The sequence below is a fragment of the Silurus meridionalis genome, chromosome 5 (genome assembly GCF_014805685.1).
Source record: "Silurus meridionalis isolate SWU-2019-XX chromosome 5, ASM1480568v1, whole genome shotgun sequence".
NCBI classification, from domain to species: Eukaryota; Metazoa; Chordata; class Actinopteri; order Siluriformes; family Siluridae; genus Silurus; species Silurus meridionalis.
The window spans coordinates 8,626,106-8,640,402 of record NC_060888.1 but is presented as its reverse complement, the minus strand read 5'-3'; the positions used below and the strand labels follow the sequence as shown (position 1 = coordinate 8,640,402).

Here is a 14,297-nt window from a genome sequence, read left to right as displayed (position 1 = left end):
CTACATTTCAGTCATCAGTTACACTTACATTGGCGTTTTTGGCCGAGTCAGCTTCAGTGACATCTACATCTTGTAATACTATATAAAATATCTCACAAGCTAAGATAAATGAATGTCTGTGATCGCTCTATCAAATCAAATTAAATCAAAGAAGAAGAACTTTGCTAGAAAACACTTTGTTTTCATCTTCTTTCAGCAGCTAAACTGCCATTGGAAGTGCAGCAGAAGCATCTTTTTATACAGAAAAAAAATCCTGAAAAAAAACCCTCCAATATACTGTTAACGATCTTGTTTTATATGACAGTAAAAATGCCCTATAACTTTCAGCTTACTATCCGGCATTCTTAAAAATAAACATGCCAGTAAAGGTTCTTTAGACTTACAATGCACAAGGACAAGATTTGGATTTCCACAAAAATATATATATATATATATATTTTTTATTATTATTTATTTATTTGTTTATTATTATTGAGGATTATTAACCATTCTGGGAAAAAAACAAAAAATTGCACATTATTGTTCCCATTATGTGGTGTAAATAAGATATATCTGTTTATATTTTGCAGCAATAAAACATGTAAAAAGATAAGTCAATCTGTTACCAAACCATACAAGTACAGCTTGACACTTGTGGAGTCGATGTTAATGTCTGTGTCACCAACCACCAGGTCCTGACCTTCTTGTTACTAATTTGTATCCATTAAATTCAAATGTGGAAGATGCAATTGATGAAAAAAAAACTTCTAAAATTTGACCATGACCATGTTTGGAGTCAGCGAGTAAAAAATAAACTCATCTGCTAATTACAATGAAAATTCCATTTCAAGCCTAAAAGCACTAGGATGGACGAATGCACAGACAGATGGATGCACAAGAAGTCGAAAACATAATGCCTGCACTGCATGGTAGCCAAATAATAATGAAGGGTCTTTAGGCTCTATTTACTGAGATTGAAATCGATGCTTTCAGTTTGTGTGATGTTTGGTTCACTTTATTGTCTTTTTTGGTTTATCTGACCAAATACCCAGAACACAATATACATCTTCAGTGCTCTTGCTTTGTCCTGAGTCTTATGACCTCCACCCCAAAATATACAGCATTTTTGCTTCACTTCCTGAGGTTTGATCTCTTCGAGGTTGACTCACTTTCTCACTGCAGTTGTACTCGTGTTCATGCGGAAGTGGACTGAGATCACCTCGCTCAGATAGTCGCTGCCCAGTTATTTTGGTCTGCACCTGAGTGTGACTGCATTGTCCTCCCCTGACTACACAAATTGCACCAAAGAGTAAAGAGTTACAAAAGATAACATTAGATCTGTGCTGAAATCTCTGTGGGATTCTAATATATTTATAATTAGAGCTATTGCATCTGGATGAACTTATTCAGTCATTTTTATGGCTTGCACTTCTACAAAAAGCAATAGTAATGGAAGGCAGCAAGACTTTTTTCGTCACTGTATTGTTATAGTTCAATGAGTTCAAAGTGGCTTCTTGGACTTTTAGTAGTAACATTTTTGTCTTTTTTTTTTTAGCCTATATCTATATACAGCCATTTTCTAACATGCATCTTCTCTTATTTTGTCTGAAGACATGAAATGATTTAACAGAAAAATAATTCTTTTACTCATCATGCATCATGCTAATATATGCTAAATATAGTTGCCAGATTATGGCCTACCCAATAAACTGCGGTCCTTATTTATTAAAAATTTGTGTGCAAAAACATGTCATCACTTCATAACACCTACCAAAAACAGCTAAAGTGACATATTATACAGAGGATTGAGTCTTTTAAATAAGCAAACTAGCATATCTTGTGAAATTCAAGGCAGTGCCTAGGCACATCTATTCATTTTGCAGCAGAAGTGTGATTTACAGAGCCTGAAAGTCACTTGGGGAATAGCAATTGTACACGCAAATTAATAAGACCAAAGGCCAGGTATTACATTTTTATAAGTTTTTGCAGATTGAACTAATGCCATCACTTTCTTTAAAAAAAAAAGAAAAAAAAAAAGAAAAAAAAAAAAAGAAAAAAAGCTTGATTATCAAAACACTAGGTAAAGTTGTTTTTATATCCGGAATTGGAGCCACATTTTTACCTCTGATAAACGAAAGGATTCAAAGAGAGCCTATAAAAAGATTTTCATTTATGCATATCATTTGTGTGTTAATTATTTTTATTATATTTTTTTTTATGTGTCTTGTCGCCTTCACTTTGGATTATACCTGACAGTTAATTATGCATGGGTGAAAGATGCTATGGCTTGTAAAAAAAATAGTACATGGGAAAAAAAAAAATCCTTTTTTTTTGTTGTTTCCTCCTCTGGCTTTACAAAACATAAAATTTCCTCACTAGCTGAATGTAATTTTTGACACACTGTGTATGTCAAATTAACCTTTACTTTAAAAACCTTACTATTGTATTGTATAGAACCATGATTAGGGATGTGGTAGCTCAGTGGTTAAGGCATTGGACTTTGGCTTGGAAGGTCACAAGTTCAAATCCCGCTGCCACTGCTGGGCACCTGAGCAAGGCTTTAACCTTCCCCTGCTCAGTTGTAAGTTGCTCTGGATAAGGGCATCTGCCAAAATGCCATGAATGTAAAATTATTACTGTATGTCAAGTTAATATTGTGCACACATTAGCATTAAAATGACAAAACACTTACGGGAACAAGCTTTACGTATATGGTTGACCATCAATTAATACTATGTAATATATAGATTATTTCTTATTCATCATGTATTATGGCTAATTTGAAATATAAAATAATTTGGTAACTTGACAATGAGGACCCATTAATTAAAACAGACTATGATGAGTATTATGATTAATTAGTACACTGACTTTTCCATAACAAATGCTTAATACACTATACGGACAAAAGTTTGTGGACACCTGACCATAAGATTTGTATGTGCTTGCTGAACATCCAATTCTGCATTTTCCTATATAGATCTCCTATACCAGTGTGTGCCTTCAACTTTGTGCAAGTTTTTTTTGGGAAGAACCACCTATGGCTGGAAAGGTCAGGTGTCCCAGATATTTTTGTCAATATATTGTACAATGCTTCAGTATCTACATGTTCTGAAGCATAAAATTACCATGAAGGACCCTGGAGCATTAAAATTCAACTCATTATTACAGCAACCATGTGTAAATCAACAGAAATAGGTGAGCAACACCTAGCAATTATGCACTTTACAAATGTAAACTCACTGGAAGTCACAATTACTCTGCTGCTTGCTCATCTATAACATTGTAAAACAAACAGACATAAAATTCATCTGCATTCAATTTCCTTGTTGCCCGTTCCGAATTAGTGCTCCGACTCCGGGGATGATGGAGTTACAGCGCTGACTTTAGAGAGGACGTACCGGTCGCTCTCTTCGTTTTTTTGCTTCCACCATGATGGCTTGTTTACATACCTCCTTTTCTACATATTTTCTTGTTGGGTTTTCTGGCACATTCCTTGGATATTCTTTTGACTGTGAAATGAATAAAAGACTACAAAATAACAAAAGTCTCTGGAAGAAAATCGGGAGGACACATGCATCAAATCGTTTCAGCCCGCCATCTCCCTTCCTCCCGTCAATTTCGACCACAAGAACAACAAAAAAAGGTATTTAAAAGGTTTGCTGGGGTATTTTTAAAGGTACATAATTCTAAAACAAATGGTAAAACAGATTTGCTGCAGGTTGGGACACAGGAAGCCTTTTTGTTTTACTGTGCATGCACTTCTATATAAGACCTGTTACAACCATGAAGTCAACTTATTGCAATGCCTTTACAATTGTGTCAAATATGTCATAAAATGCTTGTGTTACAAAGCAGAGAATATTTTTTCCCCCCTGTAGATCTGAAATGGAAATTAATCCAAAAAGGGCATGTGTTTAATGTCCATTTTCCATTTAATTTTGATCCTTTCCTTATTTTAGGAAATGGACCTTGAAATTTGTTCATCTAGATTTTAAGTGTATGTGGAAAAACATTATGTTAATTTTGATCATCCTAAGCTTGCCTGTGCTATCCTTATGCTATTATATATATATATATATTTAAAGTGCATATTTTAAAAGAGCTCATAAATATAGTATTAAGGCAGCAAGAATTGAGGAAAGGCAAAGTAACGGGTCTTACATGGCTAGGACTGATGCTACAGGCCTCTTGTGTTCCCATCTTTTACCGAACCCTACAAAGAATCAATGTACATCAAGAAAGCTGTTCTTTAATCTCTAAACCCCCAGAACAGTCAAGACAGTGAGGAGAGGGAGGTGCACCGAGATCATTAAGTCCAATCTTTATATCCGATTATAATCTGAGCTTTTTTTTTTCTTTTTCATGATTGATTACATTCTTTGGCTTTATCTTGAAAGACACAAAAGAGGAACCCATTAACAGTGGCATGGAAGGGAAGAGCTGATGAAATGACATCATGGGAGATCAAGTCAAGGTGTAGTAACACGGTGGACGGACACAGCATGCGCCAGACAATTCATGCGTCAAACACAATACAGAGGGTGACAAAGAAGAAGAAGAAGTGAAAAGGAAGTATTTTCCTGTATACCCAACACACTCACCATCCTCGGTTGGCACATATATGTTGAGGTACAAACAATCCTCATTTTGCTCCTGTATATACGTGGCGACTATATCCAAGTTAAAAGTGAACCAGATGGGCATCATAATCTCAGGCACGGCATTGTGGATGTTTTGTGGGCACACAGGCGCAAAGTGGGTGGCGTTCTTAATGCCTGACCATGACGAGGGCGGCTCAGGGGGAAGGAACCGCTTCTCAGCCACGGGTGGTGCGGCGTAAGGAACACCCAAATACTGGTCCACTGGGCCCAGGATCTCACTGGGAAGTGGAACACGCATACCACGTAGCTTCCCATAATGTGTGTTCACTGTAGGGTAGTAGTTCTGTGCCCGTGCCATTGCCAAAACTGTACAAAACAACCATATCCACGGCCCGGTGGCATGGCATCCAGGCCAGACCACTGTAAGTCGATTCCTCTGCGCTGATGGCCTCATGGTCTGTGAGAACACAAAGATGCAGACAAACTCTTTCCCTCAGCACGTGCCTCCGTCCTTCAGGCCCTCAAATCGTATTCTTGTCATTAGCCACGAAGGAGGGGCTACGTGGTTTCAAAAATAATAATAATAAAAAAAAAAAAATCAAACTTTTTTATTCCTGTTTAGAACTGGGTGTTTATGCAGTGTCTTGTCCTCGTGTCAAATCTTCTCTCCTGCAAATAGGGAAAAAAGAGAGAAAAAAAATAAATGAAAATGATCAGAGATAAGTATTTCCATTTGTATTTTTTCTTCCTATACAATATTGTCTCACTTTCATAGTTTCAAAATGTGATTTTTAGTGCCACTTTAAACCAGCATTGTGCTCTAATTCTGCTAATCTGCAAACTCTATAAATTGTATAGAAATAACAATAAATTGTTATTACAATAAATTGTATAGAAATTGTATAGCTATAGAGGATTTGGGGTATGTGGCAATACAACTATTTGTATTTAGATCTGTTTAGTGCTCCAAATATCTGTATGTGTATCTGTATTCAGCTTAAATGCCAAAGTTATTGAGGTTTTTCCAGAGGTTTTTCTTTTTGGTGAATCCCCGACCAACATTGTACCTTGCAAAGTAAAAAGGAACAGTGTGTCTCTTGTTTATATCTTTATTTCTATTGGAAACACACTATATGTTCATTCTGAATAATGTATTAATCTCTACTGAAAATAATTACCTCTATTTTATATGTATATACAGTATACATTACTTATTTATACATACATACATACATACATACATACATACATACATACATACATACATACTGTATACTTGAGGGCTAAATAAGTGGGTTAAGTCCATATTGCCAAAATATTAAGCTTTTGATATGGTCTTAAAAACAAATCTAATAATCAGGTCGGAAAATTAGCAAATGCACTCCTGGGTCCTCCTCTGCCAGCATTTGCTTGTTTACTTTTGCTGCTGTGAGTTCTTTAGGGAAAAGCTAGAAACAAAGAAAGTCACTTAGATTTAAAGATGTTCGACATAAAATTCATGTCTAAACCCATCTTCTTTCAGCAGGTTTACAACAAGCTTTAACCATGTAAATAAATCACTGGGAACAGCATTTCCATAGTAATATACTTTGTCTATTTGTTTTATTCACTGCTCAAAAATTATTATAATTTTTTTTATATTTTGTCCTTTTAAGCTTGGGCCATTTCTTTCTGCCCAGCAGTATATATATATATATATATATATATATATATATATATATATATATATATATATATATATATATATACACACACACACACACACACACACACACACACACACACACACACACACACACTGTATATGTTTCACCAATGATGAAAGCTCCATTCATTTTATCAGTCAATATCAGTCAATAAAGGTTCCACCCCCACCACTACCACACCTGAACCTTATAGATGAAGACGTGTGAAATAACATTTGCAGCCGAAGCTCTCTAGGCCCTTCTAGAAAGATCACATTTGCAAATGCCATAGGGCCACTGTGCACTGTAAATGCTAATCAGTGTCGGGGTGAAGGGAGTCCCTGGCGGAGTGAAAATGCGCTCCTCACAGTACTGATCAATTTTTAGTTCTTAAAGCTTAAGACCTTCAGCCCTCAGCCATTGCTCTATGGGCCAAAAATGAAAAGCAGAAGAAAAGGCAGGTTTTAGGGTAGGATATTACGTAGCAACTGACTGTGTAAATAATTTAGAATGTATTGGCACCTCTGTCAAGGGTATGTCGACCACCAGGGAAAAGCAATATGAATGTTTCCTCGATGTGCACTTATCACAGAGTCACACTTTTCATCTTGCTTAAAGCCTTGTTGTGTATTCCTGTGCTGCATGCATGTGCACCTCATCTAAACACACTCATCACCCTCAATAAAATGGGCAACAAGGGAATGTGGGCCCAGAGGAAAAGAGCCCACTTAAGCACAGTTCAGTTGGCACATCAAACCATGTCTTATACTGTATGCTGTACACAAAGTTTTTTTTTTTTCTCCCCGATGCCATGGTGTATCACTTTCAATAAACTGTGAAATATCCAGAAAGAAAGAATTGATTGCTTTTGGTTCCTTTGACTAAAGCCCCACATTAAGTGGGTGATTTATAAATGATTTTGAAGATCAGTGTAACCGACAGACTCATTTTCGCTAAGATTTCCGTTTAATTTAAGACGTTACCTGCTGACATTTTAACATTGAGGCTATGATGAGCAATGCTGTGCCAAATGACAGTTTATGTCAAATACAATCACATTATTCATGTTAATATCAAGATTCAAAAAGAAGTACGTTAAAAGCTGTGTATAGCCAGTGCCTGTCTAATCGCAGCAAAATATTATCGCGCGTGTAAAAGGCCTCGCAGCTGTGCTGTATTTACTATGATGAATTAAGCAATTGAATTGGAGAGCGACTCAAACGCGGGTGTTGAGCTCAGTATTAATCTGCCAAAAAATGCAGCCCATCATTCTATAAACATTTCATAAGATGAAATGCACACCCTGCATTCATCAGAATCAACTATAACACCTGTGTGGTAAAGTCACATAACTGGAAGTCATTCTGAACACCTGCTGAATTTCCTGGCAAGGAGAAAAGCACAGAAGAGTTTTCTCCAGACAGGTTCCCAGAAGGTATTGAACGTGTCTTCTGCTTGGCCTTATTTCTGGCCGTAAAAACGAGCCGCAGACACTTTACCCAAGCTGAAAAGGGTTATTAGTGGTCATGAGCTCCAGTATGTACATAGCATTATTTTTTCTTTCTATTAGACTCTCTCCCTCTCTAGATCCTTGCTTCTCGCAAAATGTGTCCGACCTGCCACTCATACACACCGTCAAACCTCCATGTCTAAAATATACCCGACAGCTTACAAAAAAAAAAAAAAAAAAGACTATATTTTATGATACTGCACCAGGAAGAAATCTATGCTACATTTGATGCAACTTAGCATCTCCAGGCACTAGGAGAGCTCCAATAGTTAATATTCCTTTAAAAAAGAGATCCCAGTAAGTTCACAGCCAAATCACAGGCATTACGGTAACACCTGCTGTGTACATTTACAAACATAGTGGCTACACTGTTCTCTAATATACATGGCAAGTGTTAAAGCTGGTAATTTTGTTATTTTTTGCAAGCACATTTGTAGTGATCTTATGATGTAGTGATTTTATTTGCAGGGCATAGCCTCTTAGAAAAAAACTCACTCTCTAGCATACAGTGTGTAGCAGTGTCTGTGGATCCAACCCAGTCTCACGGCATTTCCACTGGAGCTCATTGAACTGTTCATTCCACTAGTTTTGTGTTTTTTTCCATTTTTATAAACAGGAATTTTTGAGAGTCAATTTGCTCTAGGGCATTTGTTAGCTGTAAAATATTTTTTTTTGTACATGTTCAAGAAATTGCTATGTATTGTTGTTATCAATGTGAAGAATAAAGTGGCGAGTCTGAAGAAAACCACTTTACCAAAGCGACTTAAGTCCATTTCCTGTCCCATTTCAGCTTTTGAAAGCTTGTTGAAAGCTTGTTTCAAGTTTTTGTACCTTCACTGTGTATTTGTTTCTTTCAATGTTCATGATTTATGTCTAGCAAAACTAGTTTAATAATCATTTCTTTTAAAATAATTCATCAATGGTCAATGCTTATGTTCATGTAGTTTTGCACAACACACTTTCAGGTGTGTTAGAGGTATTAGTTTGCCCAAGGACTTTTTTTTTTAAGTTAAAAAGTAATTACGAACTTCGAAAAAAAAGTAGGTTGAACATTGCTGTGAGCACTTCAGTAACACCTATTAATCATAACTCAGATTCTAGCTGGCAGCGAAAATGGCACACTGCACATGGTGTTATAGAGAACAGAAAGAATTGAGCTGGTGGAAAGCCAGCTAAAAAAACGCAAGGGCCCAAACGATAGTTCTGCACAAAGAACCTGTCAGTGTTTTCAATGACTTTCAAAAAAAAATTCATTTTTCTTTCGCTTTGACGAGAGCAGTAATCAACAATGACCTCCGTGCTCACAGTGTCACCGTTTCCTGTAGCGGTCTGCTTTGCAAAAAGGTTTTTTCAATCAGAGAAAACTGACGTGTTACACAAATAATAAGCGACTGTGAACTGTCAAAATCTATTTGCGCATTACAAATAATCCTGGCAGGAGAAACAACTTCATTTTGGCATGATATCAAGGGCAAGTCCAGAGCCTGTCTCAACTCTAACTCACTCGCACTCTCACCATGCTGCGAATGACACTTTTGTAAAATTCACTTAGAAAAAGTCAAAGTCAGTGAAAGATTCTTGAAAGCCTCAACAGGCAGCACAAGTGTTCTGTATTGTACATCACTCTGGCCAAAAGAGCTTTAGCTACCACAAAAAAATAAAATAAAATAAAAACATTTTATGCCAAATTTTTGCCTATATAAAAAAGAAGTCTATGTAATACATCATTAAGTGTCATGTTGCTCCCATAGAACCACTCAAGGACATGTGAGTCAAGAAAGTGGATTTGGTTGGACCAGTACAAATGCTTAAACCATATGGAAAAGAATCACAAGACAAACACTGATCCTCAATCATCCATATGGATCTGGAATCTGGACCACTTGCCTGAGTTTGCAAACAAAACAAACAAAACAAAGCAATTTGATCTCACCATCCTTTCTTCTGCTTTGATATTGGACCACAGACAAACAAGGGACAGATCAATTCTCTTTATAAACACATGCCTCAGTCTTTTAAGTGTATTAATATCGGAAGAATTTAATTTTAGCCTTCTGTGTCAAATGAAAATGTCACCCACCTGCAGTGCAATCTATAGTCTTGCTGCTTTACAAGCTGTGTGAATGCAAAACAGATGCTATTGTATAATTTAGCAATAGAGCTTAAAGTATAATTTTCCTCGAACACCAGTGTTGCTTCCAAGCACATCCTGCAGTCGAGTACTACATATATTTTATATTATTTGATTTATATATATATATATATATATATATATATACTAGGTAATATAATGTTGGATTTTTTTTAGGGGGTAAAATTTTATCCACCAGAAATCTTTTCGTTTAATATATTTCAGCATTTTTTTTTTGTGCAAAATCGCATAAACGCAACATTCTGCTTCTCGCACAATTTGATGCATCATGGCCAGGAACAAACCAGAATATTAGTTTGCATAGATGAAGGTTAATGTACTCCTAAATGATCATTTTCCATTAGAGAGACAGTCAAAGCTGTTCAAAGTCAAATTAGAAACTTCAGATGCTAACTACCTGCGCTCCAGAGGGGAATGTCTACTCTCTGCGACTTTCATTTCACCGCTTCATATGCATCTAATTCATTGAATGTCTTAGATGATTACACTTTTTATGATAATAATCGCCCGGGTTATCGTGGAACATTTAGAAACAGTGGCATCATCTCAAGATGATAAACATCATCGATCACAGAGTTTCAGATTGGCTTTCGCAAAGTGAAAAAGAAGCTGATATTTAAATGGATTGGCAAGCTTAGATCTGTTTAATTAGATATTTCCTTTCTCCTCAACATTTTTTATGCTAGTATTGATCTGCAGTGGACCAGCTAGACAGCATGATAGTCCCTGGTGTATGGTATTTAAAGAAGCTATTAATCTCTGCACATTACTCAGGGGACATTTCGAAAGGACCACTGGGATCACTGAACATTCTTAAATAAATTGGTTTAATAATTAGAGTTACATACAACATATCATTTAATGTAGGCATGTAATGTAATAAACAATAAATGGGATTCAGCAGGCTGTTCAAAGGCAACACGAACAAGTCACCCTTGTTGTAATTGCACTGTAAGCTGTCATTGATTTCTTCTTGGAATTTGCTATGGTTTGTAAGAATTATTTGATGACGCTTGAACCTGAGTATTTTCTTTCTAATGCCAAACTCATGAAAATACATGGAACTGATGGAATCACATCAACCGGATGACCCTAGAGTTACAATACACGGTGGGGGGTTTTATAATAAGATAAAAAACATTAATAATCACACTATGTTTCGTAATAATTCGAAGACAACACTAACTATAAAACACTACATTCAATATCCTCCCAGTCAGATTATAGTAAATAATTGAACAGCTATAGCTATAGAAATAAATCATTATGTAATAAAGCAAATTGAAAAAATTGCCTTTAAATTATACATTCATTTGCATTAACTAATCCTTTTCCCATCTTCAAATTTGTGCACCTGTCTTATGCAAAATGTTTACCAGCATATGAGAAAATGCTTGTAATTAGCCATGAAAGTGGGTGGGGAAGCATTTGCAGTGTAATTGGAGTGAATCAAACCATTTTACAAACCAAAAAGTCATATCTGATAGAGCAAAAAATATGTATAAGCCTACAGATTTGAACAATTAAACATATCAGACAGTTTTATTCCGAACCCAGCCATTATAGTTGCACAAGCCAGTGCACTCTTAGTGCCGGTCCCAAACCCGGATAAATGTGGAGGGTTGCGTTGGGAAGGGCATCCAGCGTAAAACTAAATGAAATGTGTAGATCACAAATCATAATTTCATACCGGATCGGTCGAGGCCTGGGTTACCAACAATCGCCACAGGTATTGTTAGCCAACAGGGAACCAGTGGAAATTGGGCTACTGTTGGCCAGAGGAAAAGGAAAAAGGGGAAAGCTAAAGTTTAAGAGAGTGGAGGTTAGAGTTGGTACTTTAAACATTTGTACTATGACTGGTAAAGGGAGAGAGGTAGCTTATATGATGGAGCAGAGAAAGGTATACATATTGTAAGACCGGATGAGACCAAGTGGAAAGGTAGTAAGGCCAGGAACATTGGAGGGTGGTTTAAACTGTGCTATCAAGGTGTGGATAGAAAGAGAAATGGTGTAGGGGTGATCCTAAAGAAAGAGTACAGTAAAAGTGTAGTGAAGGTGAAGAAAGTTTCTGATAGAGTGATGCACGGGAAGCAGGAAGTTGAATGGATAAATGGATGATAAATGTCATTAGGGTTGCGAGATGGATGAGAAAAAACAAGTTTGGAGTGAGTTAGATGAAGTGGCAGAAGGTGTACTTAGCAAAGAACGATTGGATATTGCGGCAGACTTTACTTGCCATGTTGACGAAAAGAACAGAGGTGATGAGAAGGTGATGGGTAGGTATGGTCTTGAGGAGAGAAATGTGGAAGGGAATGGTGGTGGATTTTGCTAAAATGATGGAAATGGCAGTGGTAAATACTTATTTTAAGAAGAAGGAGAATCATAGGGTGACATATAAGAGTGGAGGAAGGTGCACACAGATGGACTATGTTCTACACAGGAGATGAAGGAGATTGGAGACTGTAAGCTGTTGGCAGGGGATAGTGTAGCTAGACAGCATCAGATGGTGGTCTGTAGGATGGCTTTGGAGATAAAGAAAAAGAGCAGGAAAGTGAAAACTGAAAAAATAATAAGATGGTGGAAACTGAAGGAGGAAGATTGTAGTGTAAGGTTCAGAGAAGAGGTCAGCCAGGGACTTGGTGGTGGTGAAGAGGTGCTGGAGGATTGGGCAACTACTGCAGAAGTTATAAGGGAGACAGCTAGAAAGGTACTTGGTGTGTGATCAGTCACACCATGAAGTTATGGAAAAGAGTAGTGAAAGTCAGGCTGAGAGAAGAGGCGACCATCTGTGAGCAACAGTATGGTTTCATGCCGAGGAAGAGCACAATAGAAGCATTATTTGCTTTGAGAATGTTGATGGAGAAGTATAGAGATGGTCAGAAGGAGTTGCATTGTGTGTTTGTGGATTTAGAGAAAGCATACAACAGGGTGCCAAGAGAGGAGTTGTGGTATTGTATGAGGAAGTCAGGTGTGGCAGAGAAGTATGTGAGGGTGGTGCAGGACATGAATGAGGACAGTGCGACAGCAGTGAAGTGTGCAGTAGAAACAACAGACTGGTTTAGGGTGGAGGTTGGATTGCATCAAGGATCGGCTTTGAGCCCTTTACTGTTTGCAGTGGTGATGGACAGGTTGATGGACAAGGTCAGACAGGAGTCTCCATGGACTATGATGTTTGTGGATGATATTGTGATATGTAGGTGAGAGTAGGAACAGTTTGAGAAGAGCCTGGAGGGGTGGAGGTACACACTGGAGAGAAAGGGAATAAAAGTCGGTAGGACTTAGACAGTACGTGTGTGAATGAGAGGTAGAGCAGTGGAATAGTGCGGTTGCAGGAAGAAAAAGTGGTGAAGGGGGAAGAGTGGATGAGAAGTGGTAATGGAGAGTGTGTTAGAGAAGTGAAGAAAAGATTGAAGGCAGGGTGGAGTGGGTGGAGAAGAGTGGCAGGAGTGATTTGTGATAAAAGGGTACCTGCAAAGAGTGAATGGGAAAGTTTATAGAACTGTGGTGAGACCTGCCATGTTGTGTGGTTTGGAGAGAGTGGAATTGACTAAACGACAGGAGGGGGAGCTAGAGGTAGCAGAGCTGAAGATGTTGAGGATTTCGTTGGGGGTTACGAGGAAGGACAGAATTAGAAACAAGTTTATTAGACGGACATCACATGTAGGAAATTTTGGGGACAAAGTGAGAGAGGCCTGATTGAGATGGGTTGAACATAGAGAAGGGACATGGGGAATATCGGTAGGAAAATGCTGAGAATGGAGCCACCAGGTAGGAAGAAAAGAGGAAGGCCAAAGAGGAGGTTTATGAATGTGGTGAGGGAAGACATGCAGGTAGTTGGTTCGAAAGAGGCAGATGTAGAGGACATAGTAGTATGGAGACGGATGATCCGCTGTGGTGACCTCTAATGGTGGAAAAAAATGCCCAAAAGAAGAAGAAAAATGAGACAGTTTGATTCAGCTAGACTAACCCATTACCAAATGCTACTATGCCTTTGTCCCTTTGTCTGCGATATGCCAGTACTCATGGCACTGAACTGGTTTTGCATCAAAAAACACATAAAAAAACCAAAACAATTGTTTTACATACCCATAAGGAATACTTGAAATTCCTTTGATACATAAATAAGTGCACTAATTTCACAGCTTTTCCAGATTCATCCTCTTTAATTAATGAGGTCACCATCTTATGCCCTAGCTCTATAACAGAAAGTGAAAACTACTATCTGCTGAATGTGTTGTTGAAACTCCCCTGGGATGTACTATACCCTTGGCCCAAATAAGCACAATATTCTCTTAACAAATATGGCAAAATAGAGACATTCAGAAGATAAAACAGTCTAAAAATCTACAGCTGAATTAATTAATTTC

The 14,297-nt window shown here is 37.5% G+C and overlaps 1 protein-coding gene across 2 annotated transcripts in view; it reads right to left on the bottom strand.

Moving 5' to 3' along the window:
- nlgn3a (neuroligin 3a) overlaps positions 1–14,297 on the bottom strand; it is a 178,366-nt gene that overhangs the window by 124,910 nt on the left and 39,159 nt on the right. Inside the window, exons 2-3 of one of the 2 annotated variants that reach the window (XM_046849567.1) lie at positions 4,584–5,252; positions 3,432–3,491 (exon numbers count right to left, since the gene is read on the bottom strand). In XM_046849567.1, coding sequence (XP_046705523.1) covers positions 3,432–3,491; positions 4,584–5,037 — 514 coding nt within the window. In that variant the 5' untranslated portion in view covers positions 5,038–5,252. The remainder of the gene's footprint in view (positions 1–3,431; positions 3,492–4,583; positions 5,253–14,297) is intronic. The other variant, XM_046849568.1, reaches the window with a different exon arrangement.